The 18838-nt window shown below is 52.5% G+C and overlaps 1 protein-coding gene across 1 annotated transcript; it reads right to left on the reverse strand.

Annotated features, from left to right (window-relative positions):
• Positions 1-15300: 15300 nt before the first annotated feature.
• On the reverse strand, positions 15301-17728 carry LOC308228658 (acrosin-like; the record flags this gene model as incomplete). Its single annotated transcript, XM_080632058.1, has 4 exons — positions 15301-15660; positions 16209-16357; positions 16755-17020; positions 17550-17728. 4 exons carry the CDS (start codon positions 17726-17728, stop codon positions 15301-15303), a joined length of 954 nt encoding a protein of 317 aa, XP_080488184.1.
• Positions 17729-18838: the final 1110 nt, after the last annotated feature.

Here is an 18838-nt window from a genome sequence, read left to right on the forward strand (position 1 = left end):
TTTCCAAAGCAGATTTCTGCTCTGCCTCCTGCTCCAGAGAAGCAGAAGCTGTGTGTTCACACTTTCAGATGCTTGATTCTACCGTTTTCGGCAGGAAATCTGAGGTGCACTGACATTCTGAAGAGAGTGCAGCAGAGCTTCCTGGTGTCTTTTCAGGCAGAGTAGAAGGCTTCTGTTGTGCATTCTGTGCTTTATGCGCTTTGCCTGAACGTTTGCAGTCTGTGAGCACTGCTTCTGGGTCTGGCGAGGGAACGTAAATAAACAGTGGAGGAAGATGGACTTAACTTTAAAAGGTAGTTCACATTGCCATGCTGATGACAATGGAGCAGTGCTCACGCTGTGCAGGTGATTCCCAGCACCCTCTTTCTGCCCTCGGACCTCCATGGTGGCAGCAGTGGTTGGAGCTGTCAGCTGAATTCCAAAGCAGATTTCTGCTCTGTCTCCTGCTCCAGAGAAGCAGAAGCTGTGTGTTCACACTGTCAGATGCTTGATAATACGGTTTTAGGCAGGAAAACTGAGGTACACTGACTTTCTGAAGAGAGAGCTGCTGAGCTCCCTGGTGGCTTTTCAGGCAGAGTAGAAGGCTTCTGTTGTGGATTCTGTGCTTTATCCGCTCTGGCTGGACGTTTGCAGTCTGTGAGCACTGCTTCTGGTTCTGGCGACGGAACGTAAATTAGCAGTTTAGGAAGATCGACTTTCAACGTCATTGCTGCACAACACCGCTAGAGGGCTGCACGCTGTGACTAAGTCCTACTTTCAACGTCATTGCAACACAACACCGCTGGAGGGCTCCACGCACAGTCTAAGTCCGACTTTGACCACCATCGCAGCACAACACCGCTAGAGGGCTCCACGCAGAGACTAAGTCCTACTTTGACCACCATTGCAGCACAACACCGCTAGAGGGCCCCACGCAGAGACTAAGTCCGACTTTTAACGTCAGTTCAAGTCTAGCGGAGTTCTACTTTGCGAGTCATTGCAACACAACACTGCTAGACGTTCAGAGTCTAGAGGGCTCTGGCTGGACGTTTGCAGTCTGTGAGCACTGCTTCTGGGTTTGGCAAGGGAACGTAAATAGCAGTTTAGGAAGATGGACTTAACATTAAAAGGTAGTTCACATTGCCATGCTGATGACACTGGAGCACAGTAAACTCTGTGCAGGTGATTCCCAGCACCCTCTTTCTGCCCTCTGACCTCCACGGTGGCAGCAGTGGTTGGAGCTGTCAGCTGATTTCCAAAGCTGATTTTTGCTCTGCCTCCTGCTCCAGAGAAGCAGAAGCTGTGTGTTCACACTTTCAGATGCTTGATTCTACCGTTTTCGGCAGGAAAAGTGAGCTGCACTGACATTCTGAAGAGAGTGCAGCAGAGCTCCCTGGTGGCTTTTCAGGCAGAGGAGAAGGCTTCTGTTGTGGATTCTGTGCTTTATGCGCTTTCCCTGAACGTTTGCAGTCTGTGAGCACTGCCTCTGGGTCTGGCGAGGGAACGTAAAGAAGCAGTTTAGGAAGATGGACTTAACTTTAAAAGGTAGTTCACATTGCTATTCTGATGACAATGGAACACTGCTCAGGCTGTGCAGGTGATTCCCAGCACCCTCTTTCTGCCCTCGCACCTCCATGGTGGGAGCAGTGGTTGGAGCTGTCAGCTGAATTCCAAAGCAGCTTCCTGCTCTGCCTCCTGCTCCAGAGAAGCAGAAGCTGTGTGTTCACACTTTCAGATGCTTGATTCTACCGTTTTCGGCAGGAAAATTCAGGTGCACTGACATTCTGAAGAGAGTGCTGCAGAGCTTCCTGGTGGCTTTTCAGAGAGAATTTTTTTCAGGTAGAATTGCGCACGGAGCGGGAAAGCACCAGAGAAGCAGCATCCGGAGGGCTGAAAGATAAAAAATGCTCGGTTTTGCTGGTCGAAGGTGCCGGGCAGAGAACGGGCAGTGAAAGAAGAAAAAAGAGGCTAATCCTGAAAGGGAAGAGGAGCCTAAGAAAAAAAGAGGCCAATCCTGAAAGAGAAGAGGAGCCTAAGAACAAAGAGGCCAATCCTGAAAGAGAAGAGGAGCCTATGATAAAAAAAAAAAAAAGAATCGGACTACTAAGTAGTCCTAAGTTAAAGCCCGGAGAAGAGACAGAGGTCAATCCTGAAAGAGAATAGGAGCCTCTGAGCCTGGAGGACGAAGAGGGAGCCTCCGCCGCCCGCTAAGTTGGCCTGCTTGCTGGTGAGCTGCATTTTTACCAAAACTTAAAAAAAGAGAGAGTAGTGAAAAATGGAAAGACAAGCGGCCTTTGATTTATTTAAGTGCTTCTTAGAGAAGCGGGATCTAGGAAAAGGGCTTACTGCCCTCTTTGATTATGGAAGGAGACGTGGGGTGCTATCGAGAAAGTTGTCTCCAGGAGAGGAGCTGCTGGAGCGCTGCGAGTGAAGGAGCCGCGGGTGCAGACCTTTGCGCGGGAGCTGTGGAGGAAGGTGCCCTGGGAGGCGCGGCCGGAGCTCTCGGGACACGCGGCCGAGCGGGCAGCGCTGGAGCTGCAGCGCGACTGCCAGAAACCGCGGCAACGGGAACAGCAACAGCGGCAGCAGGAGGAAAACGCGAAGTGGAGTCCTGGTAACACTCCCCTTTGTGCGACAGGGGGAGGGACAGGGGGGTTCCCCACAATGAGCGACAGCAACCCTCAAAGCCAACCCTGGGGGAATCCTCCCTGCTGACGACAAATTGAAACCTTACAGAAGAAAAAAAAAAAAAAAAAAAGAGTACCCTTATAGCCTTTTGAATATGTTATATGAATACTGTGGCAGGCAGGGGAGTTGAAACCCCATATACAACTCCTTTGATAGTCTGTTTGTTATCCACATGTATTAGAAGTTGGCAAATATATATCCATGTATATTTGTGTTTCTATTAGCCCTTGGAGACTTTTTAAGGATATTGCTGACCACTTCTTCCAATGTAGGCTGGCCACCTGCATCGGAATGAGTGTGCATTTTGGTCAGTGTAAAAGCCCAAGGCTCATGCGATGTGGGGAGGCAGAGCCTCTGTGGGGACGCCTGCTAAAGTTGAGCCTGCAACCTCACACTGCGATGATGCTGCTTGGAGCTGATTTTTGATTGTCTTGACAGGGTCCTTACGCCACGTTCCGTATGAGGGACTGTGTAGTGGAAGTAATGATTGTCTGGGCTTTGTGTTTTGAATATTGTAGTCGTATGGAGTGTGCTTGTGGGATCCCATGCATGCGTGTGTGCGTGTGTGTGTGCTGAGGGTGGACAGTGTTCTGTATACTTTTTGTTGTTGGGTTTGTGTAAAAGTTTTAATGGGTAACAGATTAACATTTTGAACAAGAAAGGGTTAATGCAAAAGTGCCGTTGCTGGCAGGTATTTATGGCTGCTGCTAAGCAGGCAGGCAGCTGTAGCTTCACATTCTTTTCCCATCAGAATGCCTTTGAATCACTCTAACCCAGCTTCTTCTCAGGAGCTGAAAGGGGGTATGTTTGTATCCTCCTACCTACAGATCCATGGTGGCTACCTGCAAAGTTTGTTAACCCTTACCATAAGCTGGACAGACAAGTGGAGAAATCTGATACCTCAGCTATAGGAGCTAACAGTAAATACCCCGAGCAGAATGAGATAGAGGAAGAGAAAAATAAATGATTGCAGGACATCACTTGGGGGTAACTGAAAAGTAACAACTTGAATATGTGTGCTTGTAATGTAGCTATTATTAGAGGCTGTGATTTTGTGTATAAAACCACCTGTATTTACTAGCCAGTTACTAATGAGAAACTATACCTTGTACTGTGTGGATTTCTTACTTGTAAGAGATGTTAGAGCATGCAAATTTGCAGCAGCTACTAGAAAATGCTAAGACAAAAACTAGAAAGATTGTAATACAATGGTAGTGTAGAGGGTGAAAAAAAAAAAAAAAAAAAAAGCTGTCATCAACATCTTCAACATGCTGCACAAGAAGCTGCACCAGTAGACCTGGACGAGAGCCTGAACATCTGGACTCTTATCAACCACAAACCTTGAAAGAAGTGAAAGGGACAAGTTGGAAAGAACCGGAGAAAGAACATCAGGTGGAACCGAAGAGAGAACAGCAAGATAATTTCTGAGGACTGTAAATTTGGAAACAGGAGGATGCTTAAGACATGATAAAGAATGTGTAGTCAAGGGGAAGTGAAAGTTTCGATATAATGAGTAGTGATGGCAAAGAACTATGTTTAGAAATAATTGGTCAAGCAAAAATGCGTGGACAGTAATGTGATTGGCTAAGAAAATACGTGATCAAGAAGATTGTTTCGTGACCAAAGGAACTAACCCCCTACTAACCGCTAGGCAGAATACTATAAAAGCCTGTAAGCTCACTCAATAAGGGATTTTGTTTGTAGCCAGAAACGGAGTCTGTGCCTTAGTTGCCACAGGATCGGGCCTGGCAGGGGGTGCTGTCCCATATAAAGTCCCATATAATTGCCCATGTACAGTAGATATCTTAGGCATGTTTATCCCTAATAGCACTATGGTAACATACAAAAGAGGATTGTGTTCTTAAAGGTCAAAGCATGCTTTTTATTTGAGCTGTGACAACAAAGTAAATTTTTGGAACCTGGGTGAAATAATAGCTGCCTCATTTGTAGCTCCCAAAGTAGCTAGAGCTCAAGCTTTAGCAACATTAAATAAACTAGGTTGTTGACTTGCAAGACAGACAAATGCTACTTCACTTGCTATGAGCGGACTTTTAACTGATGTCGATAGTATTCGTCATGCCACCTTACAGAATAGAGCAGCAATAGATTTTTTGTTGTTGGCACAAGGACATGGTTGCGCAGAGTTTGAAGGGATGTGCTGTATGAATATGTCAGATCATTCAGAGTCAATTTATAAAAGTATACAACAATTAAGAGAAGGGGTCAAACGATTAATGAAGGATGATGGATTGGACTGGCTGACAAAACACTTTAAAGGATGGGGAATTTCTGGATGGCTTAAAGATTTGCTTATGCAAGGTGTAACGATATTATGTGCAGTAGTCTTATTCGTATTAATAGCAAGTTGTATGCTGCGATGTGTGATAACAATGCTTGAGAAAAGTGTAGCGTCCATTTGGCTTGCTCAAAAAGAAAAAGGGGGAATTGTGGAGACATGGTTAGCAAGCAAAGGTCATGTTCCTATGTCTGAGCTTAATTAAGCACAGATTCTGTGAAAGTGAGAAAAAACACCAGTTGTGTACAGTTGCCAGCAGTGGAAAAACCCTGGAAGTTAACCAATAGAGATAGAAGACCAGCTGGCCAACCTTGTAGCTAAAAATTGTCTGTGAACTAGGAGCAGAGACCTTGAGAGGAGGATGTGTATATGAGCAGGGGAAAATCACCGAAATGCACCTGGAATGTACCCAATGCTGTATATGCCAACCAATCACTACGGGAAGCTGTGTGTACGTGGCAGTTTGACACTATATGTACCCATTATTTGAGCACAATAAACGGATCACTTTTATCAATCATATTGATTGTGCATGTGTTCCCTCCGTGCGCGACGACATGCATTGACATTCTGAAGAGAGTCCTGCAGAGCTTCCAGGTGGCTTTTCAGGCAGAGTAGAAGGCTTCTGTTGTGGATTCTGTGCTTTATGCGCTTTCCCTGGACGTTTGCAGTCTGTCAGCACTGCTTCTGGGTCTGGCGAGGGAACGTAAATAAGCAGTGTGACTTTGAGTGGGGAAATCGAGGAGCGACAGCAACGCAAATGGCACCGTTGCAAAACTGACTGTCTGCAGAAGAGGCACAGCTCAAGTTTTTTCTCCTGGCTCTTCGGCTGTGGGAGCAGAGGCCAACCATTCGTGCTCTACTTACTGGGATGCTGGTCAGCTGAGAGCGGGCACCACAGAGGTTCCATTCTAATGGACTTCAAGTTTGGAAATCGAGGAGCGACAGCAATGCGGATGACACCATTGCAAATCTGACTGTCTGCAGAAGAGGCACAGCTCAAGTTTTTTGTCCTGGCTCTTCGGCTGTAGGAGCAGAGGCCAACCATTCGTGCTCTACTCACTGGGATGCTGGTCAGCCGAGAGGGGAAGCCATGGATGTTTGGAATCAAATGGACTTTGAGTTGGGAAATCGAGGAGCGACAGCAATGCGGATGACACCGTTGCAAAGCTGACTGTCTGCAGAAGAGGCACAGCTCAAGTTTTTTGTACTTGCTCTTGGGCTGTGGGAGCAGAGGCCAACCATTCGTGCTCTACTCACTCGGATGCTGGTCAGCCGAGAGGGAAGGCGTGTATGTTTGGATTCAAATGGAGTTTGAGTTGGGAAATCGAGGAGCGACAGCAACGCAAATGGCACCGTTGCAAAGCTGACTGTCTGCAGAAGAGGCACAGCTCCAGTTTTTTCTCCTGGCTCTTCGGCTGTGGGAGTAGAGGCCAACCATTCGTGCTCTACTCACTCGGATGCTAGTCAGCCGAGAGCGAGCGCCACAGAGGTTCCATTCTAATGGACTTTGATTTGGGAAATGGAGGAGCGACAGCAACGCGGATGGCACAGTTGCAAAGCTGACTTTCTGCAGAAGAGGCACAGCTCAAGTTTTTTGTCCTGGCTCTTTGGCTGTAGGATCAGAGGCCAACCATTCGTGCTCTACTCACTGGGATGCTGGTCAGCCGAGAGGGGAGGCTAGGATGTTTGGATTCAAATGGACTTTGAGTTGGGAAATTGAGGAGCGACAGCAATGCAGATGGCACCGTTGCAAATCTGACTGTCTGCAGAAGAGGCACAGCTCAAGGTTTTTTGTCCTGCCTCTTGGGCTGTGGGAGCAGAGGCCAACCATTCGTGCTCTACTCACTCGGATGCTGGTCAGAAGATAGGGGACGCGTGGATGTTTGGATTCAAATGGACTTTGAGTTGGGAAATCGAGCAGCGACAGCAACGCGGATGGCACCATTGCAAAGCTGACTTTCTGCAGAAGAGGCACAGCTCAAGTTTTTTGTCCTGGCTCTTCGGCTGTGGGAGCAGAGGCCAACCATTCGTGCTCTATTGCGATGCTGGACAGCCGAGAGTGGGATCCATGGATGTTTGGGTTCAAATGGACTTTTAGTCGGGAAAGTAGGAGTAACGGCAATGCGGATGGCACCGTTGCAAAGCTGACTTTCTGCAGAAGAGGCACAGCTCAAGGTTTTTGTCCTGTCTCTTCCACTGTGGGAGCAGAGGCCAACCATTCGTGCTCTACTCACTGGGATGCTGGATAGCCAAGGGCCAGCGCCACAGAGATTCAACTCTAATGGATTTTTAGTTGGGAAATCTAGGAGTGACAGAAACTCAAATGGCACCGTTGCAAAGTTGACTTTCTGCAGAAGAGGCACAGCTCAGGGTTTCTGTCCTGGCTCTTCGGCTGTGGGAGCAGAGGCCAACCATTCGTGCTCTACTCACTGGGATGCTGGACAGCCAAGAGGGGGAGTTGTGGATGATTGGGTTCAAACGGACTTTTAGTTAGGAAATCGTGGAGCGACAGCAATGCGGATGGCACCGTTGCAAATCTGACTTTCTGCAGAAGAGGCACAGCTCAAGGTTTTTGTCCTGCCTCATCGGCTGTGGGAGCAGAGGCCAACCATTCGTGCCCTACACACTGGGATGCTGGTCAGCCGAGAGGGAAGGCGTGTATGTTTGGATTCAAATGGACTTTTAGTTGGGAAATCGAGGAGCGACAGCAACGCAAATGGCACCGTTGCAAAGCTGACTGTCTGCAGAAGAGGCACAGCTCCAGTTTTTTGTCCTGGCTCTTCGGCTGTGGGAGTAGAGGCCAACCATTCGTGCTCTACTCACTGGGATGCTAGTCAGCCGAGAGCGAGCGCCACAGAGTTTCCATTCTAATGGACTTTGATTTGGGAAATGGAGGAGCGACAGCAACGCAAATGGCACAGTTGCAAAGCTGACTTTCTGCAGAAGAGGCACAGCTCAAGTTTTTTGTCCTGGCTCTTCGGCTGTGGGAGCAGAGGCCAACCATTCGTGCTCTACTGCGATGCTGGACAGCCGAGAGTGGGATCCATGGATGTTTGGATTCAAATGGACTTTTAGTCGGGAAAGTAGGAGTAACGGCAATGAGGATGGCACCGTTGCAAAGCTGACTGTCTGCAGAAGAGGCACAGCTCAAGTTTTTTGTCCTGCCTCTTCGGCTGTGGGAGCAGAGGCCAACCATTCGTGCTCTACTCACTGGGATGCTGGATAGCCAAGGGCCGGCGCCACAGAGATTCAACTCTAATGGACTTTTAGTTGGGAAATCTAGGAGCGACAGCAACTCAAATGGCACCGTTGCAAAGTTGACTTTCTGCAGAAGAGGCACAGCTCAAGTTTTTTGTCCTGCCTCTTGGGCTGTGGGAGCAGAGGCCAACCATTCGTGCTCTACTCACTGGGATGCTGGACAGCCGAGAGGGGTAGTTGTGGATGATTGGGATCAAACGGACTTTTAGTTAGGAAATCGTGGAGCGACAGCAATGCGGATGGCACCGTTGCAAAGCTGACTTTCTGCAGAAGAGGCACAGCTCAAGGTTTTTGTCCTGCCTCTTCCGCTGTGGGAGCAGAGGCCAACCATTCGTGCTCTACTCACTGGGATGCTGGACAGCCAAGGGCCGGCGCCACAGAGATTCAACTCTAATGGACTTTTAGTTGGGAAATCTAGGAGCGACAGCAACTCAAATGGCACCGTTGCAAAGTTGACTTTCTGCAGAAGAGGCACAGCTCAAGTTTTTTGTCCTGCCTCTTGGGCTGTGGGAGCGGAGGCCAACCATTCGTGCTCTACTCACTGGGATGCTGGACAGCCAAGAGGGGGAGTTGTGGATGATTGGGATCAAACGGCCTTTTAGTTAGGAAATCGTGGAGCGACAGCAATGCGGATGGCACCGTTGCAAAGCTGACTTTCTGCAGAAGAGGCACAGCTCAAGGTTTTTGTCCTGGCTCTTCGGCTGTGGGAGCAGAGGCCAACCATTCGTGCTCTACTCACTGGGATGCTGGACAGCCAAGGGCCGGCGCCACAGAGATTCAACTCTAATGGACTTTTAGTTGGGAAATCTAGGAGCGACAGCAACTCAAATGGCACCGTTGCAAAGTTGACTTTCTGCAGAAGAGGCACAGCTCAAGTTTTTTGTCCCGGCTCTTCGGCTGAGGGAGCAGAGGCCAACCATTCGTGCTCTACTCACTGGGATGCTGCTGATCTCGCCTGCAGCTGTTTAAGCCAGAACAGAAAGCTGCTTTGGGAGTTCAACTGACAGCTGCATCCACTGCTCTCACCGTGGACGTCTGAGGGCAGAAAGAGGGTGCTGGGAATCACCTCCACAGCATGAGCAGTGCTCCATTGTCATCAGAATAGCAATGTGAACTACCTTTTAATGTTAAGTACATCTTCATAAACTGCTTATTTAGGTTCACTCGCCAGATCCAGGCGCAGGGCGCAGAGGTTGCAAAACAGCAGTTAAAGCGTGTAGAGCCCAGTTTCCCCTTCAGAAGCCTTCTGCTCTGCTTAAACAGGTGCCAGCGAGATCAGCAGCAGTGACTTCAGCATGCCAGTGCACCCCAGTTTTCCTGCCTAGAACGGTAGATGCAAGTATCTCAAAGCGAAAACACACACTTTTTGATCATCCAGAGCAGGAGCCAGAGCAGAAAACAGCTTTGGGAATTGAAATGACAGCTCCAACCACTGCTGCCACCGTGGAGGTGTGAGGGCAGAAAGAGGGTGCTGGGAATCACCTGCACAGAGTTTACAGTGCTCCAGTGTCATCAGCATGGCAATGTGAACTACCTTTTAAAGCTAAGTCCATCCTCCTACACTGTTTATTTACGTTCCCTCGCCAGACCCAGAAGCTGTGGTCACTGACTGCAAACGTCCAGCCAGAGCGTATAAAGCACAGAATCCACGATAGAAGCCTTCTGCTTTGCCTAAGCAGCCACCAGGGTGCTCTGCAGCACTGTCTTCAGCATGTCAGTGCCACTCAGTTTTCCTGCCTAAAACAGTAGAAGCAAGTATCTGAAAGTGTGAACACACAGTTTCTGCTTCTCTGGAGCAGGAGGCAGAGAAGAAATCTGCTTTGGAATTCAGCTGACAGCTCCAACCACTGCTCCCACCGTGGAGGTCCGAGGGCAGAAAGAGGGTGCTGGGAATCATCTGCACAGAGTGAGCAGCGCTCCAGTGTCAGCCACATGGCAATGTGCGCTACTTTGTAGTATTATGTACATATTCCTAGAGTGCCTCTTTGATGTTCCCTCGACAGATCCAGGCGCAGAGCTTACAGACTGCAAAAGTGTAGATAATGAGTATAGAGAAGAGAACCAACAGCAAAAAACTTCTACAGTGCCTAAACAACAACCAAGGTAGCTCTGAAGCAGTGTCTTCAGCATGAGAGTGTACCTCAGCTTTCCTCCCTAAAACGGTAGAAGCACATATCTGAAGGAACGAATACACACTTTCTGCTTCAGCTGAGCAGGAGGCAGAGCAGAAAGCTTCCTTGGAATTCAGCTGACAGCTCCAACCACTGCTGCCACCATGGAGGTGCGAGGGCAGAAAGAGGGTGCTGGGAATCACCTGCACAGTGTGAGCAGTGCTCCAGTGTCAGCAACATGGCAATGTGCACTAACTTGTAAAGTCCATCTTCCCACAGTGCCTATTTATGTTTCCTCGCCTGATCCAGGTGCAGTGCTCACAGTGAGCAAACGTCCATCTAATGCGTACAGAGCAGGGAACAAAGAGCAGAAACCTTCAACAATGCTGGAAGAGTAACCAGGGAGCTCATGTCACAGTGCTGTAGGCATGAGTAAGCAGTAAAATGCTAAGCAAGCGGCTTAACCCCAACCCCTTGTAAATCCGTTAACCCTTCGCATCACCTCGGCCCCCCCCATAGCACCCATTGATTTTCTACATCCCCTTCCCATTGCCCTGATACCCTCTGAGATATCGTGAAAGGTCCCCATATCCACCTATATCCCTCCTTGATGCCCATTGACTTTCTCCATCCCCATCCCATTGCCCTGGTACCCTCCGAGACAACCCCAAGGGTTCCCACATACTTCTATGCCCTCCATAGCACCCATTGCCGTTCTCCATCCCCTTTCCAATGCCCTGCTTGTGACATGCTGTGAACTCCTATGGGATGCCCTGCTTGTGGGATGCCGTGAATCCCTATGGGATACCCTGCTTGTTGGATGCTGTGAATCCCTATGGGATGCCCTGCTTGTTGGATGCTGTGAATCCCTATGAGATGCTCTGCTTATGGGATGCTCTGAACCCCTATGGGATGCTCTGCTTGTGGGATGCTGTGAATCCCCACAGGATGCCCTGCTTGTGGGATGCTCTGAATCCTTATGGGATGCTCTGACTGTGGAATGCTCTGAATCCCTCTGGGATGCTCTGATTGTGAGATTCTCTGAACCCCTATGGGATGCCCTGCTTGTGGGATGCTCTGAGCCCCTATGGGATGCTCTGCTTGTGGGATGCTTTGCTTATGGGATGCTCTGAAACCCTATGGGATGCTCTGCTCATGGGATGCTGTGAATCCCTGTGGGATGCTGTCCTGGGTTCAGCAGTAGCAGTCACTTTTTCTCCTTCTTAGTAGCTGGTGCAGCACTGTGTTTTTCTGATTTTCAGCCTGGGAACAGCTCTGATAACACCGATGTTTTTAGTTACTGCTCAAATGTTTGGTCTGACCAAGGACTTTGTGAGTCTCATGCTCTGCCAGGGAGGAGGGGAAGCTGGGAGGAAGCAGGGACAGGACACCTGACCCAAACTAGCCACAGCATGTCATGCCGGGAGGTAACTGGGGGTTACCCGGAGGGGCTGGCTCACTGTTCGGTCGGGCTGGTTTTCGGTGCGAGGTATCGTATTCTCTTCCCTTGTTATTTCTCCTATCATTGTCATTATCGGTGGCAGCAGCAGTGGGTTTCAGTTATCCCTTTGTTACTGGGCTGTTCCCATCCCAAGCCGTGGCAGTTACGTTCTTTCCATTCTCCTCCACATCCCTCCGGGAGCAGGGGAGGGGGGAAGAAAGGGCAGGGGAGGGGGAGTGGGCTGCGTGGCTGACTTGACGAGAGGGTTTAAACCACCACAGATGCTCTGGAGCCCTATGGGATGCTCTGAATCCCTTTGGGATGCTCTGCTTGTGGGATGCTCTGGAGGTCCCTTGTGCCACCAGCTCCTTCCTAAGATCCCTACACCAGGGAACATCCACACTGCAGCACGGAGGTCTGACATCACGGAGTCATGGAACCATGGAACCATGGAATGGGTTGGGTTGAAGGCACCTTAAAGCTCATCCAGCTCCAACCCCTGCCATGGGCAAGGGCACCTTCCATAGAGCAGGGTGCCCCTTCCAACCGTGCCTGCTTCCAGGAGCACCCCACATACCCCATTCCTTCTGCCCCAATCCTTTTCCAATCCCTTCTTTTCCCCAACTCTCCCCCCCAACTCCATGGATTTGGCACCATTTGAACTCCCAAGGCCCCCCCCAAAACTGGCTTTTAACAACAACCTGGGCCTCATTCCACCTCTTTTTGGCCCAAAGCAGAGGCTGGGAAGCCGGGGTCCCCAAGGGATGGGGTCATCAGGAGATGGGGTACCCAAGGGATGGGATGCACAGGAGGTGGGGTCCAAAAAGGGTGGGGTCCACAAGGGATTGGGTCCCAAGGGATTGGTTTCCCAGGGTATGGGGTCACAAGGGATGGGGTCCCCAGGGATGGGGTTGCAAGGGATGGGGTCCAAAGGGATGGGGTCCCCAAGGATGGGGCCCCAAACGATTTGGAACCCAAGGGATGTGGTCCCAAGGGATGGGGTCCCCAGGAGATGTGGTCCCAAGGGATGGGGTTGAAAGGGATGGGGTCCCAAGGGGATGGCATCACAAGGGATGGGATCCTAAGGGATGGGGTCCCCAAGGGAAGGGGTCCCAAGGGGATGCGGTCCCAAGGGATTGGGTAGCCAAGGATGGGCACCTCGTGGGCGCCCGGCACTTCAAGGTGGCCAAAGTGCTCAAGCAGCTGCCCCGCAAGCGGAGCTTGCCCTGCACCTCACCGAGCCCCACAGGGCCTTCCCTGGGCACCAGGGGGCCGGGGGGGCAATGGCAGGGGCCCAATGGGGGACAGTGGGAGAAGAATGGAAGGGACCCAATGGGAGATGATGGAAGGGTCCCAATGGGACACAATGGGAGGGGTCCCAGTGGGAGTGTCCCAATAGGAGGCAACAGGAGGGGTCCCAATAGGAGGTAATGGGAGGTTCCCAATTGGTGGCAATGGGAGGGTCCCAATGGGAGGGGTCCCAACGAGAGGCAATGGGAAGGGTCTCAGTGGGAGGCAATGGGAAGGTCCCCGTCAGTTCCACTGGGAGCCCCCCCAACCTTCCCCCCCCCCAACCCGGTGGGGTCAGGGCTTGCTGACTCCCCCATGGGCCCCCTCTATGGGACCTCCCCCAATGTGTGCTGGGACCCCCTCAGTGGGTGCTGGCACCCCCCATGGAACCTCCCTATTGAACCCCCTCAAATGGGTGTTGGGGCCCCCCCATGGGCTCTCCCACAGGACCCCCACCCAGTGGGTACTGGGACCCCCCCATGGGACCCCTCTATGGAACCTCACTCAATGGGTGCTTGGACATCCCCTATGGACCTCCTCTAATGGGTGCTGGGACCCCCCACATGGAATCCGCCTCAATGGGTGCAGGGACCCCTCTATGGGACCTCTCATAATGGGTGCTGGCATCCCCCATGGGCCCCCCCCATTGAATCCCCCCTCATGGGTGTTGTGAGCTCCCCATGGGACCTCTCTATAGAACCCCCCCCAAGGGGTGCTTGGACCCCCCCATTGGACCCTCTCCATGGAACCCCCCTCTAATGGGTGCTGGGACCCCCCCCCACGTGTATTTAACCCCCCACGTGACCCCCCCAGTGGATGCAGGCACTCCCCCCACTGAACCATTATGGTAGTTCCTCCCCTCCATCGTCATCCCTGTATCCCTGCAGCCGCCACCGTGCTGGAGCTGGGCCGGGATGCTCCGGATCCGGATGCGCTGGCGCAGGCCCTGGATTCCCAGCTCGGGGACTTCGCTTTCCCGGATGAGTTCGTCTTCGACGTCTGGGGGGACATCGGCGAGGCCAAAGTGGGGCGTGGAGGAGGGGGGAATCCCCCCACTATGGGGACCCCCGCCCCCAAAATTGGGCCCCCCCCAAAAGCTGGACGCCTCCCCCCCAAAAAAAAAACTGGTGGAGATGGGTGCACCCCAATAACCCCCCCCCCCCGCTTAGCACCTTCCCAATGGATGCTTCCAATGGTCTTATTTTTGTATCTGCCACTAAAGGGGATTTTACCATAAAGGGGAGAATTTGGGGGGGGGCAAGGATGGGGGGGGTGGGTTTGCACCCCCATTGCATCCCTTTGCAACCCCATTGCGCACTCATACCCCCCCCATTGCACACTCACTATGTGGGGGGGGTCTATGGGGGCACACACGAGACCCAGTGGAAGAAACCCAATGGGACACCCCCTCCCGGGTCCTGGGACCGGCTTAATGGATCCTAATGGGATCTTAATGGGGTCCCAATGGGATCTTAATGGGGTCCTAGAGGGATCCTAATGGGATCTTAATGGGATCCTAAAGGGGTCCTAATATTACCCTAATGTGATATTCTCGATGTCCTAATGGGATCTTAATTGAGTCTTCAAGGGATCTTAATGGGATATTAATGGGGTCCTAATGGGATCCTAATGAGGTCTTAATGGGGTCTTAAAGGGATCCTAATGGGATATTGATGGGGTCCTAATGGTGTCCTAATGGGATCCTCGTGGGATTTTAATGGGGTCCTAATGGGATCTTAATGGGATCTTAATAGGATCTTCATGGGATCTTAATGGGATGAGGGGTGAATGGGATCTCAGTGCCAGTTACTGGGGTGAATGGGGACACAGTGACACGGACAAGGGTGAGCCCTGGCCCCAGTCCCTGCTCCTGGCACTGGGGACCCCAGTGATGGAATCTGGGAGAGATCCAAAGGGTTCTGGGATGGGTACTGGGACACTGGGATGGGTAGGATGGAGAAGGATGGATGGGGCTTGGAGCAACCTGGTCTAATGGAAGCTGTCCCCCCTCCCTCTTCATGTCATGGTTTAATGGTGGGGCAATGGTTGGACTTGATGCTCCTGAAGGTCTTTCCCAACCTGGTTGATTCCCTGATTCCCAGCTCCCTCTTCCCACTGTTCCCTGCCCTCCATCCCTCATCCCCATCCCTCCCCATGGACCAGAAGAAGAGGGGGGCATGCAAAGCATCCTCTCTATGGGAAAAGAAGGCAACTTTATGGAGCGATGCCACTCCTCAAGTCTTCTTCCCCCCTAGAGCCTGCAGCAACTTCTGCACCCGACTGAAGAATTCCAGCACCACCCGGTATGGGAAGGAGCAGACATCACTGATGCTCGAGGCCGTGGGCGCCGGCATCGTCTGCTGGATGGGAGTATGGGAGATATGCTGGTGGCTCCATGTCGGGGGCGTTGCGGAGGCTCCCGCGGAGCGGAACATCCCCAGCTGGTAGAGGATCCAGTCATGGAAGTGCTGCGTCGAGGTGTAGACCCCCGGTTGCTTGGCCCTGGCACAGCCGCGGCCCCAGCTCGTCAGCCCCACAACCCAGAAGAAGTTGGCGCGCTTGTCCCGGCACATGAGAGGACCGCCACTGTCACCCTATGGAGGAGGAGGACAGAGAATGAGGATGGGGATGGGTGGCCTTGGCAATGCCGGAGGGGACCACCACTCTCATTCTATGGGGATGGAAGGGTTCTCCTGCATCCTTTGGGTGTGGAGAGGGACCTTCAGCATGGATTGGAGCCATAGGACAAGGGGTGATGGGTTCCAACTGGAAGAGGGGACTTTGGGTTGGAGATAAGGAGAATTTGTTCCTTATGAGGGTGGTGGGACACTGGGATGGCTTGGATGGAGAAGGATGGATGGGGCCTGGAGCAACCTTTTCTAATGGAAGGCGTCCATGCCCCTTGCTTAAAATGGAAGATTCAAGCTCCTTCCCAACGCAACGCATTCCATGAATCCATGCTCATGACATGGTTTAGTGGTGGAATCTCAATGCTCTTAAAGCTCTCCTCCAACCTCTATGATCCCTGCGCAGGGAGATGGACCAGGAGCTGGATGCACTTCCGAAGCTGAGATAAAGGGGGGTGCAGAGCAAGGCCCTTTTGATGGGAGAGGAGAAGGGAGCCCCAGTGGCACATCCCTACCTGGCAGGCGTCGATGCCACCCTGCGGGTACCCAGCACAGAGGTTGTGGCTCTTGATGGCCCCTCGGTGCCATTGGCTGCTGTTGCAGAGCTGGACATCGATGAGGCGGACCTTGGCCTCCTGCAGGGCTGTTGGGGACGATGCCCCTGCTGTGGGGACACAAAGGGGATCAGGATTGGGGGGAGAAGGGATGGATTTGGGGATATCGGGGGCTGAGAAGCTCAATGGGAGCCATCAGCACCCCCCCCCCCCACGGCCTGGGCTGCATCCCCTTTGCTGATGCTGCATCCTCAACATAAGGAGGACGTGGAGGGACCTTCAGCGATGGGACAAGGGGTGATGGGTTCCAACTGAACCAGGGAAGCTCAGGTTGGAGAGAAGGAAGTGATGGGACACTGGGATGGGTTGGATGGAGAAGGTCGGGATGCTCCATTTGCAGGCGGAGCAACCTCCAATAGACCTGGATGAGCTTTACCCTCCCTTCCACCCCATTCCATGAATCCATGTCCCGGCATTCCAAGGCCAACGGGGCCGTCGGGCACTCACTTCTGGCCTCCCTCGCGCCCCATCCACTGATGAAGCACTCGGAGAGCTGGGATACCCTGAGCGTCGCATCGGGCACGCAGGCGAGCTGCACGTGGTACCCGCACTGCACCGGCTGGTCCAGCTCCACTAAGGCGATGTCGAAGCCGCCGGAGATGTTGGTGTAATACTCATGGACCACGACCTTCTGGATCCACCGTTTCTGGGTCTCGGAATCGGCCCAAGCCAGGTCCGTGATTCCGACCATCACGAACCAATCCGTGGTGAAGCTGGGAGGGAGTGGAAGAGCAGGGATTGGAGCCGGAGGTCAAGAGGTGATGGGTTCCGACTGGGAATTGCAGGTTGGAGATAAGGAAGGGATTCCCTATGAGGGTGCTGGGACACTGGGATGGGATGAATGGAGAAGGTTTGGATGCTTCATCCCTGGAAGTGTTGAAGGCCAGCTTGGAGGAAGCTGCTCTGTGGAAGGCATCCCTGCCCATGGCAACAGGTTGGAAGTGGATGATCCAAGCTCCTTTCCCACCCAACCCATTCCATGATCCATCCTGTTCCATTCCATCCCATTCCATTCCATTCTATTCTAATCCATTCTGTGGAGAAGAGGGGTGGGAAGGAGCCACATTCCTGCTGCTTCCCAAAGGAAAGCACTGCCCCAGCACGCCTTAGGCTCAAGGGCCGTCAAGCTGGAAGCAGCCTTCTCCTGAGTGCTCTTCCCAGTGCATCCAGGATGGGGAAGAGGACGGGACGGGAGCTGCTCCTTGGCTATTCCCTATGTCTGGAATTACTTCTCCCCCTTACTTTTGCCCGATGAAGCAGTGAGCGGCTGTGAGGACCCATTGGGGGGTGATGAGGGAACCTCCACAGATGTGCGAGACGCCGGTGGCCGTGGGGAACTGGATGCTGACCATCCATGGCCAGGCGCCCTGGTGAGCAGCCACGCCTCCGACGATGCGCGACATCCCATAATAATCAGCCATGGGACGGGTACCGCAGGTCCCCCTGGAAGCAGAAACCCAACACTCGATGGTTAGGGATGAAGGGCGAGCATTGTCCCGCTCCATTGGGTGCTGCAGGAACAAGGGACCCTATGGAGTGTCCCATAGATGAGCATCATCCTGACTCATAGTCTGCCGCAGGGACAAGGGGTATCCCATAGATGAGCATCATCCTGCCCCATAGGATGCTGCAGGGACAAGGGACCCTATGGGGTGCCCTGTAGCTGAGCTGTGCCACTGCATGTTGTGATGGTGAGGAAGCGGGGCTCTCCCAATCCCACCACCCCATTGGTGTGACCATGGTTGGGAGCAGCAGCATCTCCCTATGGAATGCCAGGAGCCCCGGAGCCTGGAGCCACTCACCCACAGCTGTCCCAGGAGCCATGCACCAGCCAGGCCAAGGCCAGCAGGAGGAGGACATGGAGCCAAAGCATCGCTGCCAACACCACTGAGGGTGACACCAAGGAGCTGCCACCAAGGAGCTGCCACCAAGGAGCTGCCACCACCACTGCGCCCAAAGCGCAACTGCCCCAGGGATACAGGTGCTGGATGCAGATCCCTTGGTGCTGGGGCTGATGTCATAGAGAGGTAGGTTCCATGGGGGGGCTTCCGTGGGGGGAGCCATGGGGGGTTCCATGGGGAGATGGGGGGTTCTGATAGGCTTGGTATGATCTGAATCCCTATGGGATGCTCTGAACCCCTATAGGATGCTCTGCTTGTGGGATGGTCTGGAGCTCCGTAGGATGCTCTGAATCCCTTTGGGATGCTCTGGAGCTCTGTGGGATGCTCTGAATTCCTATGGGATGCTCTGAACTCCTAGAGGATTCTCTGCTTGTGGGATGCTCTGAATCCCTGTGGGATGCTCTGCATATGGGATGCTCTGAACCCCTATGGGATGCTCTGCTTGTGGGATGCTCTGAATCCCTATGGGATGCTCTGCTTGTGGGATGCTCTGGAGGTCCCTTGTGCCACCAGCTCCTTCTTAAGATTCCCTACACCAGGGAACATCCACACTGCAGCACGGAGGTCTGACATCACGGAGTCATGGAACCATGGAACCATGGAATGGGTTGGGTTGAAGGCACCTTAAAG

This window comes from Psittacula echo (genome assembly GCF_963264785.1).
Source record: "Psittacula echo genome assembly, chromosome: 20".
NCBI classification, from domain to species: Eukaryota; Metazoa; Chordata; class Aves; order Psittaciformes; family Psittacidae; genus Psittacula; species Psittacula echo.